This window comes from Phocoena sinus, chromosome 5, assembly GCF_008692025.1.
Source record: "Phocoena sinus isolate mPhoSin1 chromosome 5, mPhoSin1.pri, whole genome shotgun sequence".
NCBI classification, from domain to species: Eukaryota; Metazoa; Chordata; class Mammalia; order Artiodactyla; family Phocoenidae; genus Phocoena; species Phocoena sinus.
The window spans coordinates 20,807,456-20,825,814 of NC_045767.1; the positions used below are offsets into that span (position 1 = coordinate 20,807,456).

Genomic DNA, 18,359 nt, shown 5'->3' on the forward strand with positions numbered 1-18,359 from the left:
TTTGCTGAGTGTCCGCATTGTTTGTTTTTGTTGTATTTTTGTTGCATTAAAAGTAACAGTTGTATAGAAGTTCACTCTGTTCTTAATTAGAAATAACTTTCTGTGTTTCTGGAGGTATGAAATTCATGAACTTCCAAGAATGCTGTAAAATATTACAGGAACTTCATTTAATCAACTGCAGCTAATGGTCAATGTGCTTCATTGCTTTGAACTTCGGAGTCAGTCCTCCCTTACACAGTATTTGATAAATGTGATCATAATTTCTGCCTCATCCATGGAATTTTCTAATATTTATTGTTTTTAAAATTGCATTTTAAATTGCAAAGTAATCTTTGTTGTAAGAAGAAACTAAAACAGTATTCAATATAGACTCCTACTTCTCCCAGCCTCAAAATGATAACTTTATAACAGTTTGATGCATATTTTCCAGTTTTTCATGGGGTTCTGCTTGTGTATACATACATATATATACACGCATACATTCATTACAGATTTCTCCTACTCCTCTGTCTCTCCCTCCCTCACCTAGGTGCTATGGTATTGCCAGAGGAGAGGAGGCTTTGTTCTGTGTTCTTCGCTTTATTGGATTTCACTCCTGGGTGGAGCTTATTGTCCTCCTTCTTTCCCTCACTTGCCCACCACAATTCAGGTTATGCTTTGCTTCTCTTTATCCTCAGCAGCCAAGCTAGGAGCCCTCCCAGAACAAACCCTCAACTGTGTAAAAGACATCAATTCAGGGTGTTTCTCCTGGGGACTGCCGGCTAAGCAGCCCCAATTCTGGCTTCCCTGGTAATTGGCCCCGGGCCCAGAGGGGGTTTTTTTTTTTTTTTTTTTTTTTTTTTTGCGGTATGCGGGCCTCTCACTGTTGTGGCCTCTCCTGTTGCGGAGCACAGGCTCCGGACTCACAGGCTCAGCAGCCATGGCTCACGGGCCCAGCCGCTCCGCGGCATGTGGGATCTTCCCGGACCGGGGCATGAACCCGTGTCCCCTGCATCGGCAGGCGGACTCTCAACCACTGCGCCACCAGAGGGGGCTTTTTGTATCGTTGGTTCCAAGTATGAAGTTTCTCTGGGGTTTCCTTGGGTTATTCTTTGCTGCATTCCTCTTCTCAGTCTGTTATGGGTTGAGATTTCTTCTGCGTTAGCAACCCTGGCTAATTTCTTCCTCTAGAATTTTCTAAAAAATGGTGGTATGTTAAGGGTGGAACTTGCTTTCTTCTTTCTTCTGTCATTTTAGTGGGATTTAGGTACACGTGATGACCCAGTCAATGTTTTGAACCTCCCAGGTACCTAGTCTTTTTTCTATTACCGGTCCAGCTTTTTGGAAATTCTTTCAGGGTTCATTTGCAGTTCCTCTGGTTTGTGTTATAACTTGAAAGTTTTCTTCTTCTTTCAGTTTTGCATTTTATATTAATCATAATTAAGTCATTGATATCTCATTGCTCTCTGTTTGGGTTCAGAAGTGACACCATTACTTAACAAATTTATTTTCTACTGCATTTATGGACCTCCACAAGGTGTTACTGCATAAAGCCAATTAATGATGCAAAATTTAACTTTTAGAAATTTAAATAATTATCCTTATTTCATTTGATAGGTATACATGTCACTATCTTTAATATATATTTGTAGTTTATTTGCCAGGTGACTAAATATTGTCAGTTTCCTTTTTCAGTGTTCAGATCAAGTGGAGATATAAAAAACGGAGCAGTAACTTTTCTTGAGCCCATGATACTCAGTGTATCTTAAAAATGATTTCTTAGTTACTGTCAGAAACGAATGATTTAGCTTTTTTTATTATTGAGGTATATTGGTCATATAACAGCACATATTTTTAATTTTGTCTCAGGAAGGAGAAAACATTTTCTATTTGGCAATTGAAGATATAGAAACAGATACAGAGCTTCTGATTGGCTACCTGGATAGTGACATGGAGGCCGATGAAGAAGAACAGCAGATTATGACAATGATCAAAGAAGAGGAAGGTAAAAATTCTAAAGGACAATCAACAGCTGGCAGAAAAGGTATTACCTCTAATTGATGGTCCGAGAGAATGAAAATTGTAGGAGAAATAAAGTTTGAACTGTGCTTGATTATAATTGCAATATAATAGGGTGTTCTCAAAATAAAGTTAGTTTTTGTCAGAACTCTCGGAGGATATTCAGTTGTGTGCCTCTCTTCCAGCAGGAAGGGAATGATGGGTTGGGGTGGGTGATGGATGTGCCCTGTAGGACTGCCAAGGTCAGCGGCAGCTCCCAGCTTTCACTGCTCTCACGGGTGGGTAGCCAGTAATGAGGATTTTTGTACTCCAGCCCCGAGTCTGCCATTCATCCATGTTATAACCAGGCAAGTCACTAACTCTGAGACTTTACTTTCTCATCTGCACATGGGGAAAGGTGAGTGCAGAGGTCCTGCTGGGCCCTGTGGGATTATTCCTGGGCCTCACTCTTAAGATCCTTTGAGAATCTGGAGCATCTGGAAATCTTTCTTTGTTCTGATCATAGAGGCCTACAGCATTGCTGGGTTGTTCTAGTAGGGTAACCAAAAATGTATGATGACCATAGGTAGACTTGCTTAAATCAGCCCTGCAATCTAGGAGATAGATGTCACTTGTTTGTCATCTGCCAGGGAATAATCAATTGTTATTAGGGCTTGTTTCTGTTTTGTTGTGTTTTACTCCTGATGGGGTTTGAGGGAAATTTGAATGGTGTTAAGGGTGTTCACATTTTGTAAAAGGTTGATACTTACTATAGAGAATTTTTCCATTTTGCTTAACAAAGCCCCTTCAGAAGTGACCCTGGTTTCTTTAGTCACTGTGGTATTAATGTCTTTTATATGAATTTTCTATTCTAACTGTATGTCATTGGCTGAAAAAGTATGAGTATTCCCAGTATTGCCAGATTATGCTTCTGTTTCTTTATTTTAGTTGGAGTATTTAAAAGGAAGATGAGGACGGGCTATCTGTTTTGTCTTTCCAAATATGCATTATGCTGTTTGGAATGTCAGATTTGGGGTGATGGGAATTATTTCTGTACTATTCTATGTTTTCTTTATTTTTGTATTTATTTTCAGCGTTGCCCCCAGGGTACGGTATTACTGTGTCCACTGTTTTACCTTAAAAATAAGTCTCCTCCTTATTATTACCCTGATATTTCTTTATTTAGTTAACAAAATATCAACTTCTATTACTTTTGTAAGAAGAATCAACAGAAACTTACACAGATTCTTAGAACATATGAATCACGTGCTTATATTGTTGATATTTTCAGTTTAGAATTCAGTATCATTTATAAAAGCAAAATATAAAACCCCAAAAACAAACAAACAAAAACCCCCCAAAACAGAAGCAAAACCAACCAAACAGTGATCAAAAGAAACAAAGAATCCACTCAGATGTCAAACAGTGGAGAGTTTGGTTAAATAAGTAAATTATGGTACCTTAAGTTAAAAAGAAATTTGACTTGAGAAAATATTAAATGGAAAAAAGAGCAATACATGAAATTGCATAAAAAGTATGATCATAAAGGTTCTTAGACTGCACCTGAAATATGAATGCACAAAAGACAACTCAGGCATGGAAATAGATCACAGCAGTTGTCTCTCCATGGTGGGGTTATTGGTGATTTTTATTCTCTTCATATTTTCTGCATTTTATCTAAATCTAACCTTGGGACTTCCCTGGTGATCCAGTGGTTAAGACTTCTCCTTCCAGTACAGGGCGTGCGGGTTCCATCCCTGGTTGGGGAGCTAAGATCCCATCTGCTTCACAGCCAAAAAGGTAAAATGTGAAACAGAAGCAATATGGTAACAAATTCAATAAAGACTTTAAAAATGGTCCACATCCAAAAAAAATCTTAAAAAAATTAATCTTATTTGATAATCAGAAAAAATATGTAATTTAAGAAGCACACTTTGAAAAATTTGGGTAGAGCCATGAGAGTCCATATAGGACTGACAGCCAGAGAGACAGTGGAGCCTCACTCCGCCTACTGTAACGAGTGCTGTTTTTATGACCTTGGCCTTTTTTCATATATATGTGAGATTCCCCTTGGTAATTCAACATAGTTCCCCTTGGTTGAGTTTTTCTCTTCTTGCAGCTAAAAGTGAACTCAGGATAACCCGTTTCAGGGAAGACTTCGCCATTGCAGTTCAACATTTGTTATAACTCTTTGATGTGAAAAGTTAATGTTACAGGGTAAATTAAAAATTGATTTTGATTTGGATTAATTTGGTGAAACACAAGTTAAATGATTTAAAAAATAATGTATTGTTCTAGTAACACTTCCTATTATTTTTCATGGGCAACCTATTCATACTCATAGAGATAATAAAAATTTACTAATCTGGTACCATTAAGCACAATTAATTTTGATTTTAAAATGAGGGCAAAACTGAGCAGTTCTTGGCTCTTCGCAGATCGCTTTGGCTGTAAAGAGGACTATGCCTGTCCCCAGTGTGAATCGAGTTTTACCAGTGAGGAAATTCTTGCTGAGCATCTTCAGACATTGCACCAGAAACCCACAGAGGAGAAAGAATTTAAGTGCAAGAGCTGTGGGAAGAAATTCCCAGTTAAACAGGCTTTGCAAAGACAGTGCGTACATTCAAGAGTATATCTAAAATTATAAGCTGACACGTTGTTTAACTGTTTCATTCCGTTTGTCTTATAGTTTCTAACCTGTGTGCGTGTGTGATGGTGTGTGTGTAGAAATTAAGCATTCTCTATTGTCACTGTCGTAAACTTCTCTTACTATAGTACACTGGTTTTTGAAACATTCTGATTATGAAGTTTAACAAGTAAACATTGTTTATGCTAATCAATCTTTGTCCATTTAATAACTTGCCGTTAAATATTAAGCTCATTGGTGTACTAATTTGAAATCCGATATGCATAATTTAGCTAGTGCTTTGAAGTGGCAGATCAAGTTTCAGCGGTCTGCATTCGATATTCCCTCTGAAATGTGTAAAAAAAAGAAAAGAAATAGTTTAAGAAATGGAGAGAGTTCAGAGTATGAAGAATACAGGGCCATTTTGGGAAGCACTGTTTATTTCCTAGCAATGTCGGAGAAATAATTTAAAGATGAATATGTACAAGATATGATGATGAAATGAATTAAATGGTCCCAGTCATTGCTCTGCACCCTTTATTATCTTAAATATATTAACAGCATATTAAGTTATCCTTTTACTTAAGTATTGTACAGTATCGTGAATTATTAAAAATGAGAAAGTGGATACATATATTTACAAACTTATTTTTAACAGAATGTCACCTTGCATATGAGCAAGAAATCTTTAACATAGGCTTAATGTTTCATTTTTTAATTCATTAAAGTAAAATTCTGAAACATGCTGTATTTCATATTAAGACAGTTTTCATATATGCATCCACTTTTGCTTATGAAATGTGAGGTGAAAAATTTCTGTTCAAAACTTAAACTTAAAACTTGGAAATTCTCTTATACACTCTTTAAAAAACCAGGCAAGGGCTATATAGTTTTTAATGAATAGATTTTAAAACTGCATTCTAGTCAGCTTTTATTCAATTTAGTATTACATATTCTACACCAAACATACTTTTGCTGAGCTGAGTCTTATAGTTCAACTGTAGGTGCTACTTAAAATTTTAAAGGGCAAAAGGCAGAATGAAAGGAGAGATCATGAATGTGACTTCATTCAAAGTAGAGATATTTTCCTAAGTCTTTGTCTTAGACTTCCAGTTTTTGTTTTTTGTCCATTTCCCCTCAGTGTTCTTCAGTGCTCAGCGAAAAGCAGTCTGAAGGATTCTTCACGAAGTTTTCAGTGCTCTGTTTGCAATTCTTCCTTCAGTTCAGCGTCAAGGTTTTGTATCTGAGTTATCAGATGGCTGTTATATAATTGCGGGTCATCATTGGCATGCATGCTTTCATGCTTCTTAGTGATTTAGTATCATATGGCTGCAGAATTTCAGTGCTTTCCTTCCTACCTGCCTAGGTAACACTTGTAATGACCCTGAAACTCTACTGGGGAGCATGCATTACAAAAGCCAGCCTGGATGTTAGAAGTTTGTAGGTGTCTTCACCATTTCTTCTCCCTGTTTCCCATTCCTGCTTGTCTTGTAGTTTTGAGCAGCACCAGGAGACTTGCCGGGGAGATGCCAGGTTTGTGTGTAAGGCTGACAGCTGTGGAAAGAGACTGAAGAGCAAGGATGCCCTGAGAAGACACCAGGAAAACATCCACGCCGGTGAGAACTCATCAGAGGGTTGTTTTTAAAGGGGCTTCCTCTCCCCAGGCCACAGCGATCTGTTTTTAATTCTCACTCTTGAGGAGAGAGCTTGCTTTTCCATTGTATTTCACACAGATGTAGAGCTCTGGAAATGGAATTTTTTTCTTCCACTGAGCACTATTTCTTTTTGATTTCAGCAATATTCGTCATTTTTCCTATCTCTGAATTAATCATAACTGGAAACCTAAGCTAGAATCTAGTTGTGCTTGGTAGCCAGGTGCATTAAGAATTAATGTTTTAAATAATAATTTTAATATTTTAGCATGTGAAATTTCTCTTTTAGTAGATATATTTTAAAACTGTTAAGTGGTGCCCTTCTGCCTTAATATTTTTACAGTAAAATTCCATTTTTTAAAATCCTTATATTTCTTCTATATTGGAGAAAATTACTGGCTACATTTTGACATGCTAACTGAATATATTTGGATTTATAAAGTAGATACTATTTGAATTCCTTCTAATGGCTAGCTAAACAATAAGACAACTAGAAAATTTGTCACTTAGATTTCATCTGCTTGGCACATGGTAAATGTATTTTGACTTTAGGGATTGACTGTGTTGCACTAAATCGAACAGATGATTATTGTCAGAGTTAATGTTTTATTTCTTCAGCGTCTTTTCCTTAAAGGAGGCTGAGGTTCATGGCACCCCTCTTATCCTTCTATACTTCCATTTTTCTCATGTGTTTACTTTTGCCGTTGGCTTCTGGGTGGAAATGTCTTTCTGCATATGAGGAAAGTGTTATTTCTTTTCTCCTATCCTGTTTATTCTCACATTCAGGAGAAAAGAATAACCGGTACTCAGTTTCTGTTTCCTGTATTTGTTCATGGTCCAGAAAGTGTCTCTTTTAATGCTAGTTACAACTTCGCACCACCAGTTTGGGCTGCACACTCAGTACAAGCCATATTTGAAAGCTCAGGGTGGCAGAAGTTGTGGGCTTGTGAAATGTGGCTTCAGAATGGTGCACATCACTTGGACTTCACAGTGTTCTGATTTCTTTCTTTCCTTTTGAAGGATATAGAGAAGATGACATTTTTCTGAATTCTTTCTACTTGGGCCTTTCCTATCTTTGCAAAAGGCAATCATAACTTTTTGATAGACCTGTCTCTTCCTAGTTTTCGTTTTTTTAAAGCTGTTATTTTTAAAATGCTGTTCTTAATTTTCTCCATCTTTGTCTGCGATGTATTATAACAAATCTTTCATGTCATTTTTAAGGTTAACTTTGCTGAACTAAGTAAAAAAACAGATGCACACTGAAACTCTGGAAACTTGCATTCTTGTTATTGGGCGTGTGGTCTTCAGACTGTGCTAGAAGCATAATTTCTTTGAGGATTCTTGTAGTTGGTCTTGGATATTAAAATATTACTGATTCTGAAAACTTACGGTGATTTTGTAGGAAATAAGATAAAAGGAAGTTTTTTATTTTTCTGTGTTGTGGATCACATAAAATATGAAACTTACTGTATTTCAGCCAGAGGCCACCATGCATACTTTTTGCTGGAATTGGTGCTCAATCGGTCATTCATAGCCCCTCTCTTGCTTCTTCCCTCGCATCTGTTAGCTACACAGACATTTGGGGAAAGAATATTCCATATTCAGAATAGGGAACAAAGCAGTGTTCATACACATGGTCGTAGAACGCTTTACTGTAGAAAGACAAAGGTATTCAAGGAAAGAGAAGATCTTGCAGCTTTTACCACCGACAATGACAAATGTTCCTCGTTAGATGATATGAATTGAAGATGCTGAGAAGAGAGAAGCTGAATTTTAAAATATGGATCACATTTTTCCATAGAAACTGTAACATATGGTGGGTAGGTTCTCAGACTAGCTCCTAGAAGCACACTTAACCCACATAGTGCTGAAACTCACAGTACTTAAGTGACTACGTATTCAGTACAGTTGTATTAATTTTCAGTGCATCTCCTACCTTTGTAAGTAATGTGTTCCTGACTGTTTTTGAAAGCTGAATCAGAAAGTCAAATGTCAGACTTAACCTGAATATAGTAAAACTAAAATGGTATAAAGTCTAGCTGTGGCTTTGTAGATGCTATTGTCCTTGAACCTGGGGAAGCTTGTAGGGTGACCTTCCCAGTTACTCAAGAGGAAACAGTGAAGGGTCTAAACTTCCTTAATTCACCGTAACCATCTTTCTCTTTTGATTTCGATTCTGCGGATGCTGACATAGAGATTTTGTATATATGGGAAATAACATTTATCTACATTCTCAGGCAAACAGTCATAAACTTTTCCCATGTTTCTTCTCTGAGGAATTAGGATTCCAGTCCTAGGATGAAGAATAGAAGCTATAGGAGGAGAGAAGAGATTGAAGAGTAGGGATGGGGGTTTGGTGTATTGCCTGTGATTCTAGCTGGAGGAGCCATGGCAGGAGTATTGGGATAAGGTGAAACAGGTGGTTGAGGAAATGTCACTTCTCTTTCTCTTCTCTCCCTCAAGCCTGACCTACCTTCTGGGAAAGAATAAGTTCTAGTCTCAGAGAGCAGCTGAGTTGAGGGATAAGCTAGGGAAATAAAGGATTGTGGGTTAAAGGAGGGACATACCCGCTGGTGCAAGCTGGAAAAGAGGGAATATTCTTTCTCAGTGGCCCCTCATGTATAATAGATATGGATGGAGAATTGATGACCAAATGCATGCTGTCAGATATTCATTTTCCTCGGGAGAATTTTCTCCTTTAGTAGCCATATTACTTGTCAATCACCAAGAAAATTTTTCTTGGCTATACTATTTGGCATGCTAAAAATAGTGCATTATATGAAATCCGTATCTTGAATGATAAGACAAAAATTAATCTTTTCCTTTTTCTGAAAGTGTTGCTATCTCGTAAACACAGTCTTTTAATCAAGTCATTTTGTAATCGTGTTTTCTACTGATTTTAGATTTCTTTCAAGAAAATAGAGAAGTGAGGTAGTGGATGAGGTTGAGGTTTTGGCAGGAATAGCCATGGATTAGTCATTTTGGGGGCCAGGCAGTGGCTACATGGTGGTTCATTTTATTATTTGTTTACTTTTTGAGTATTTGTAGTCAATCAATTCAAAATTGAAAAACCATTCTGTGGTTACTTATGGTCGTGCAGATGATATTGTTATTATATCGTATTTGAGAATCTTGTTTTGTTGAGTCTTTTGTTTTTTATAACCACTGTGAAATTTGAAATTTGAAATGGTCTACTATAATTATAATCACTCTATAAGAAGACAAAACTGAGCTTTGTTTTGATTTGTAAAATAATATGAATGCCAATATAATGTTTCATTGTTCTTGATTTTACCTTATTCTGGTTTTTAACATTAATATGATAAATCATATACTCTCAGATCTTGCAGGCTGATCAAGTCTAGTGCTGAAAAGAATAATCTCTGAATTCCATTTTTAAAAATCCAGCTGATTAAATCAAATATTCTGTTAAAATTTAAAGCAAGTAGCAAAATCAACTTACGAGTTAATAAATACAGGTTTTCTTTTATGTACACATCTGGTTAATTTTAAGTTTTCACGGAAGTGTGCTTTTCTCTTTTAATACTAAATTAGAACGTGGAAAGGTGAAAGGCCCATTTTATATATGTAGAAAGTGGTATACCAAGCTGAATATTTCTCAGATTTTGAAAGTGTTTAAAATGTAGCCTCTTCTTTATCTGAGTTTAATGGATATCTCTACAACACTGAAAATTTTGGAGTTGTAAGTTAAGAAGATGAAATACCTGTTTAGAAATTATAAATCACCTAGAAACACTGTATCTAATACTCCTCTTAATATTCTCATATAAATCATGGTGGTATTTTATTTTTTTTTGTTTAGGGGATCCTAAGAAAAAACTCATATGTTCAGTGTGCAATCAAAAGTGTTCTTCAGCATCAAGCCTGCAGGAACATAGGAAGGTCAGTAAGATAAAGACTAATGCTCATCATAGTGTAAGATCTTTTAGTCATTTATAGTGTCGGCCGTGAAAATTTTTAGCTGATTTTTGTATTGTAAAGACAGAGTTTTGTCATTAATTTAACTACTAACATATTCTAAAATGCAAGACTGACATGCAGAAGAGCGAACTCTCGCAAAAGAATATTTTGAGTTGTTTATTGTTGTTCAGAATTAGTAGAAATATTTCTCCACCACAGTATTGTGTCTGACTGACACCTCATACTGGTTTCAAGCTTTCCCAGTTGCTGTTTGCTCAGGAAATACTATATATTTGAGGAAACCATATATTTTTGTGTATTTATGATATGCTCTGCAGTGGACGCATATTATAGTTAAGTGTGGCAAAACGAAGACAAAGAGCTCTGTTGTTTTGAAGAGCTAAAAATAATGTAGAAGAATGTCAGAGTGTTGTTAGCAGAAACGATTATGCCGTTGACCCTTGAACAACAGAGGTTTGAACTGTGCTGGTCCACTTTTAGCAGATTTTTCCAGTAAATACATACTCCAGTACTACACGATCAGGGGTTGGTTGACTATGCAGATGCGGAGGGCCCGCTGTAAAGTTACATGATTTTTCCACTGCAGGGAGAGATTGCGGGGTGGGAGTGGGGTGCAGTGGGTCCAACCCCCAAAACCCCATGTTGCTCAAGGGCCAACTGTGTTAGGAGAAAATAAATTTAATACATTTTGCAATAAGCATTAAACTTACTAAGTTGCTATCTTAATGTGAAAGTTATCCTGAAAAGTAAATGACAGTTATTAACCCTAACAACATTAGCACTAGTTAATAGAATTTACGACAGAATAGAATTAAATTAAAATTTAGATTTTGTTCGTATCATGGCAGAGTCCAAAAATATATTTTATGTTATATTACAATAACAAAGATATAAATGATTATTTCCTGAGTTCATATATTATTTTTTCAGAATATCTAGGAGCATATAATATTGTCTTTTAGTCATTTAATACTAAAGAAGAGAGGAGATGATACTAGTGAAAGGAAAATTTTACTTTTGTTATGGTTTGTAAGTTGAATTTTGTCTCTTTGTGTGTGTCTGTATTCCAAAATAACTTGACAGGCCTTAAAACTCATATGATATTCGATGCTGTAACTCCAAGCATGTGCTGTGGATTTAACCTGTAACATATAAGACAGTTGAATTGTTAAGATGTCTGAGGTTATATCCTACATGTTGAGTGATTATGATCCTTAGGGAGAAATAATGCAACAGCACTGGACAGGAGTGAAGACAGTGGATATCACCTTCTTCTGTCCCTAACCCCCCATGTATACAACATTGGGCCTGTGTTCTCTCATTTATGAAGTGTGACTTTTGAACTGATCAGTGTCTTTTAATTACTTCTCTTAAGTGCCATGAAACTACTTTTTTTTTCTTTTCAGTTTCCATGTGGTTGTTTTAACAGATTGTTTAAAAATATGGAGTACTTCAAGAATTTGCATATAATTCTTGTTCAGGGACCATGCTAATCTTCTCTGTATCATCCCAAACTTAGTGCAAGTGCTGCTGAAGCAAGCACTGAAGCTACTTTTTAAGGGAAGTTTTGCACAGAACTCCAGTCCAGATGCTGCTGCTTTTACGTCTCTCTTCCTCTCTTCTCATCACCCTTAAGGTTTCTGAAGCAGAACCTAGTCTGAGACAAAAAGATTAAATCCAGTTGAATAAACATTAAAAAAAAAAATCCTCATACTTTTATACTTCTTTGATTTCCTTCCCTGATCTTAAGAAGTTGAAATTTAAGATATCTTACCAAATTTCAGATTTTCCCAAATAGACTATTTCAACAAAGTTGATAGTGGGGCATATTTCTGAAAAGTGTTCTCTTTTCCATTTATTTGCTTCATAACATAAGAACTTTTCCCCCAGGGAATATCTTGGTAGATTTAAATCCTACCTGGTGATGGTGGAATACAGCCATTCTGTTTCTGCAAATGTTAATAACTTAGTAGCTCAGTGCAGCTCTTCATTACAGCATAACTCCTCTGACTTAGCCTTTCTGAATCCACAGGCAGCTTTTACTGACTCCATTTTTGACTATTCTTATAGTTGGGTATGTCTAATGTCTAATAGAGTTTGGTTGTAGTATTTCACCTTACCAGTAGATGGTGCTGTATGAATAGGTCAATTTTATATTATAGTCTAGAACAGTGTCTTACATTAGTATGTACTGCCCTATATTACAATAAGATACATTATGATCCTTCCTGAAAATTATTTAATTTGGGACTTCAAATGATAAGTTATTACCATCCATGTCAATTTAACAAGCTGGACATTTTACAAAAGGTGCTTTAGTTAGCATTAGGCATTAATTAGTGTCATTTTCACTTTAAATCTGATTGTTTTATTAAAACTTTTTTAGGAGTTTTGAGAATAGCTTTGGATTGAATTTTCTACTATAAATAAGATAGTCAATACAAAAATGCTTTCATGTACAGTAAATATTCTATTTTATAATTTTGATAATATCAATTCAATTCAACCTTTAAAAATGTTTCATGGGGCTTCCCTGGTGGCGCAGTGGTTGAGAGTCCGCCTGCCGATGCAGGGGACGCAGGTTCGTGCCCCGGTCGGGAAGATCCCACACGCCGCGGAGCGGCTGGGCCCGTGAGCCATGTCCGCTGAGCCTGCGCGTCCGGAGCCTGTGCTCCGCTACGGGAGAGGCCACAACAGTGAGAGGCCCGCGTACCGCAAAATAAATAAATAAAAATGTTTCATGTTTCAGAAGCCATGAGAGTTAAGTGAACAAATATGAGTATATTTTGCAGTAATTTATTTAACAGCTGCCACTTTTATATGGATAAATAATTTAAAATTTGTATATACTAATTAAAATTTAACATTAAAAATGAAAATAAATGTTTTCATTTATGCATGTCTCAGAAGGCACATCATCATTTTTTAGAGTAGCTTATTATAAAAGATATATGTTACGGAAACAGAGTTTAAGAATATAAATCTGTTCTTATTATCTTTAAACATTACACCTCATATAATTGCTGTGAGGGTCTTTGATGATTGAAGATGTTGCCTTTAAAATTTCTTAGTCTGAAAGTTTTCCTGCTGTACTATGTGGTGCTTGCCTTCCTCAGACCTGTCATGTGGCTGGACATAGGCTTAAGGCACAGACTGCAGACCAGGGATCTGTGAGCCTTGCCCCAGCTTCCGTTTCCCTTCCTGGTGCCGTCTTTTCACCATTCCTGCCTTGAGTTCCTCTGTGGTCACTTAGGTCAGGGGAGCCGTTTACCAGTCCTCCACTCTTTACTCATTGCTGTACCACTTCAGAGTCTTCTGCCTTGGCTTTCACTCTGTAGTGGCCCTAGATATCCTGCAAGGATCACCACAGTATCTTGGCTTCCTGCAGAAGGACCTTTGCTTGTCTGGGGTTTAGTTTTGTGAGCACTACCTTTAATGAGGTTGAAACAAAAACAGGACCTCACCAAAACCATTTTTGGGTGATCAACGTTTCTAATATAAGGCTTCTTGCAACACATTCTTCTTAGCACTTTGTACCTTGTTACTGGTACTAAACTAAGCTTTTGCTTTTCATACCACCTATTCAGTTTCTCTCATTTAGTGTCTGGGAGGGAAAGAACTAAATTTAATATTAAACTGTAATATTTATTTAGCCAGTTGTTTGCTAAAGTTATGCTCCTTCCCCTTATAATTTTTTTTTTTTTTTTTTTTTTTTTTGTGGTACGCGGGCCTCTCACTGTCGTGCCCTCTACCGTTGCGGAGCACAGGCTCCCGGACGCGCAGGCTCAGTGGCCATGGCTCACGGGCCTAGCCGCTCCACGGCATGTGGGATCTTCCCGGACTGGGGCACGAACCCGTGACCCCTGCATCGGCAGGCGGACTCTCAACCACTGCGCCACCAGGGAAGCCCCCCTTATAATTTTTTAAAAATAAAACTAATAAAGTTTTTTATTGTGGTCCTCCTATCCTGTGAGAGTTTTGCGGTGAGCTAAATGCTTTTCAGAATCATGTATCTCCTTGTCTTTAACATTAATTAATGTGTTGTTCTGTATTACGTATATTTAAGTTTAAAGGAGTGTTGACTACTGTAAAGGGGATATTTTTACTGGCAAGTTACGTATTTCCAAGTCTAAATTTGTGCATAACAGAGACGTAATGTATACTAGGTATAATTTTTTACAGAGAGTATAAATTTATTATGCACTTTAAAAATAGGTCAGCTGTTTTACATATTTAAATAACATGCAGTCTTACATTTTTTTAATGATATGTTTCTACTAGGTAACATGTTCATTGCATTTTCAATTTATGTAGGATAGTGTGAACAAATTAGGGCTGAATTATAATATATAGTTTGGATATTGCAGTAGCAACTGTCCACATGTTTATACTTTTACTTGAGCTCTGTACAGTTTTTGGCTTTGATAGTTGACTTAACTGTCAATTTAACGTTTTGCAGATTCATGAGGTATTTGATTGTCAAGAATGTATGAAGAAATTCATTTCAGCTAATCAGCTAAAACGTCATATGATCACCCATTCAGGTAAAATACATATTTTTCCATTTGTATTGAAATCTCTACAAAAGATTCACCTCGTCATTTTCAGGAGCTCTGAGAGTGGTAATCAGGAGACCTGGTTATTAGTTCCAGGTTGGCCATTGACCGGCCATGTGATTTTGAACAAGTTACTTAGCTTCTCTAGACCTCAGTTTGTTTCTGAAGCATATGTGGTTGGACTAAATGAAATTGAAGATCTTCAAACTCACCATTTAATTTGTTACCTACTCCTCCTTGGGCCTCTGTTTCTATATTCTTCATCTGTGAAAAGATATCCTACCTTTCAAAATTGCTGTTCAGGTTAAACGAAGTCATCTATATACCACGCTAGCAGAGTGTCTGATATTTAGGAGCGATTCAGCAATTATAGTTCTGACATTTCTAGATATTTTCACATTCTAACTAAGGAACTAATAAATGTTAGTGAGAAATTTATAAATACATTTTGAGAATATAAGTTTTTAAAGCCATAGTTTCATTTTAAGCAAGTTTGAGTAATAGGTCTGTTACACAGACTTAGAAAAATTCAGCTCTGAAAATAACTTTTGCTTTATGAAGTCTCTTTCTAGAGTTTAGAATGTCTGTACTTTGCGACCATTTAAGTCAGAATGTTTTTGAATAGCTACTTCATTTGGAGACATATATAGATATTTTGGCAAATGAAAATGGAAGATCAAAAATGGTGGATCGAAAATAGAAGATCTGGTGGCCTTCAGATATGCTTTGTTTGAAAAAGTTGTCAACATTACATGAATATTGTATAAATGTGGATTTTACCCAACAACCTAAGTGTGTAGTTTCTGCTGAGAATTGGAAGCTTGGCCTGTGTGGGGTCTGTTGGCCCAGCAGGAGGCAGGTCTGTCCTTTACCTTCATCACTGTCAGGCCACTCACCCTTTGCATTCGGAGTCGCGACCCTGACTTTGAACTCATACTGATCAGCAGATTTTTCATCTGGAAGTAGGATTTCTTCCTTGAATTGAAGCTTCATCTTTATATCTAAGCTACTTTATACATTTAGCTTGCAAATAGATCAATAAAAGAACAAACTGATGTTTCTTTTGTGAATAGGCTCACATATCTAACAGATGGATTGGGTAATAGATTGTTTCAGTTGTTTGGATCATGTTTTAGTTGACTTATCCATAAGAAGTAATACAAGGTAAGGCTGTTTTCCTTTTTATCCTTTACCTTTATATAGATATGAGATTGTCTCCACTCATTTTTCACAGAAAAACGACCCTATAATTGTGAGATTTGTAATAAATCTTTCAAGAGGCTCGATCAAGTGGGTGCTCACAAAGTAATACACAGTGAAGATAAACCTTACAAATGCAAGCTTTGTGGAAAGGGATTTGCCCACAGAAATGTTTACAAGAATCACAAGAAGGTAAAAGCTTATTAATATTGTTATAAACATATGTATTTTTGCTGATTTCCTGATATAATTACCAATTGTTTACCTTCAAAGAAGTTTTTGGATATCCGAGTCATGCTGTACATATGAAATAATTGGAGAAGATCTTGCTTCTGTTTTCTAACCACTCACTCAGGCCGTAACGCCTGTGGCCTTGTTTCCTATCTGTATTCTCTACTGACACTGTTCTCCTCACAAGCAAGAGTGTCATCCAGTGTTTTCCAGCGTTGCAGTAACTGCAAAGGCTTCTCTTCTTTCTTTCTATAAAGTTTGACACTCTTGCTCTTGTTACCTTTTGGAAATCCTCTTCATCTATGGCACCATTTTAGTGACTCTGCTAGGTCTTCTGCCAGTTTCTCTGAGTGCTTCTTTGTTCTCTGAACCCTCCCCCAGGGGGTTATCCTGGCTGCTTTGACTGTAGGCCTCTTCTATGTTCTCAATGTCAGCTATATCCATGAATTCTGGTACAGACTCTGTACTGATGATTTCCAAGTGATTTATTTTGTTAATCCCAGCTCTCAGACACACATTTGCCACTGCTCGTGTGATACATAACTGGGCACCTTTTGACCTAATGAATTTAGCACGCTCCAGATAACTTCACTTTTGGAAGTTTCTGTTAATTTCTGTTAAGGACAAAAGCATCTAATTATCCCTGTCTCTTTCTGTAATATTAGCCCCTTTTTAGAATTAGAAGCTAATTCTTAAAGATTGTACCCTCTATGTTGCCTTATCACCGTCACAATCATCCATTGCTTTACCATTTCCACATCCTGATCATGGCTCATCTTCATCACTTTAATACCCATCTCATTCAGCTTCTTGTTACGTATCACTTCCCACTTATTCAGCTGACTAGATAAATCATCCCGAAGCACAACTCTATCACTCTTGTACTCTAATATTATAAGTAGATTTCCAGCACCTATTAACATATGATGCTTTACCCTGTCACTTGGAGTTCTCTACACCATGACCTCAGCTTCCTTTTCCAGCTTTGTATCCTCCTATTTTCTGCATGAGACATATCAAAAACAACTCAGCATGACCTCTCTAACTTCTCCCGTCCCTCCTTCCTAGCAGGACTTTCTTCAAGTTACAATCTCTTAGTTTCGTCTATTGATTTTTGTTTGTATTTCCTACACTTTACTCAAGTTCTTGTATCAGAAAGTTAGTTTTGGGCTTCCCTTGTGGTGCAGTGGTTGAGAGTCCGCCTGCTGATGCAGGGGACATGGGTTCGTGCCCCGGTCTGGGAAGATCCCACATGCCGCAGAGCGGCGGGGCCCGTGAGCCATGGCCGCTGAGCCTGCGTGTCCGGAGCCTGTGCTTCACAACGGGAGAGGCCACGACAGTGAGAGGCCTGAATACCGCAAAAAACAAAAAAAGAAAGTTAGTTTTATCTAATCTACTTTGTGTAGGTAATAAACAATGTTTGAATTGAATTCAGAAAATGTGTGCAAAGATATTCATTGTCTTAGAAGTGTATGTTTAAATTTGTGATGTGATACATATTTGCTTATTGATTTTGGTATATTGCAGGATGCTGTTAAACAGCGTATAAATAACGCATTTTCAAATAACTTTGTTACCTTTTTATTTGCAATATTCCATTGGAATTATAATTATTTCAGTATTTATTGGGACTTTACAAACACATCATTTTATCTCTTTAAATCATTTAAGAAGTTACGATATCAGTTTCAGCTTCAGTCTAAAAAGAAAAGAAAAGGCAGATTTACGAAAGAGTAAACAGGATTGATGGATGGTGTACCAAATCATCTCTGCCTAATTTCTTGCTGACCGCCCTTATGTTTAACTCAGGCATTATATGTTCAGAGGCAGGACCACATTCATTACTGCTGCACTGGAATTACATGCCTATAAAAAATTATCTGGCTAGTTTCCTGCTAAGTCTCTGGAACCCTCTTGCTCCTTTCTTTGATGAAACTGATCTACCCACATTTACGAGTTTTTCACAGTTTGACTTATGTTATATGCCATATGGGAATTTGACACAGGATCTTTGCACCATCTCTCATACCTTTAATCATAAATCATATGAAAGTAATAATGATGCCTTGGGAAGGATAGAAACAACGATGCCTGTAATTTCCAAAGTGGAAAGCACATTCAATCCTTCTGCTCTGGACAGTTGTGCTTCTCACTGTGTTATGATCCTAGTGTGTA

The 18,359-nt window shown here is 36.8% G+C and overlaps 1 protein-coding gene and 1 non-coding gene across 3 annotated transcripts in view; one reads left to right on the plus strand and one right to left on the minus strand.

The window, feature by feature from the left end:
* The window catches only part of PRDM5 (PR/SET domain 5), a 209,615-nt gene that overhangs the window by 91,288 nt on the left and 99,968 nt on the right, over positions 1–18,359 (plus strand). Inside the window, exons 4-10 of one of the 2 annotated variants that reach the window (XM_032633777.1) lie at positions 1,849–2,023; positions 4,416–4,590; positions 5,745–5,837; positions 6,098–6,219; positions 10,079–10,158; positions 14,657–14,741; positions 15,988–16,145. In XM_032633777.1, the coding sequence (XP_032489668.1) occupies positions 1,849–2,023; positions 4,416–4,590; positions 5,745–5,837; positions 6,098–6,219; positions 10,079–10,158; positions 14,657–14,741; positions 15,988–16,145 (888 nt within the window). The remainder of the gene's footprint in view (positions 1–1,848; positions 2,024–4,415; positions 4,591–5,744; positions 5,838–6,097; positions 6,220–10,078; positions 10,159–14,656; positions 14,742–15,987; positions 16,146–18,359) is intronic. The other variant, XM_032633779.1, reaches the window with a different exon arrangement.
* Positions 11,634–11,740, minus strand: LOC116754878. Its single transcript, XR_004350207.1, has one exon. It is a non-coding gene; the product is annotated as a U6 spliceosomal RNA (small nuclear RNA).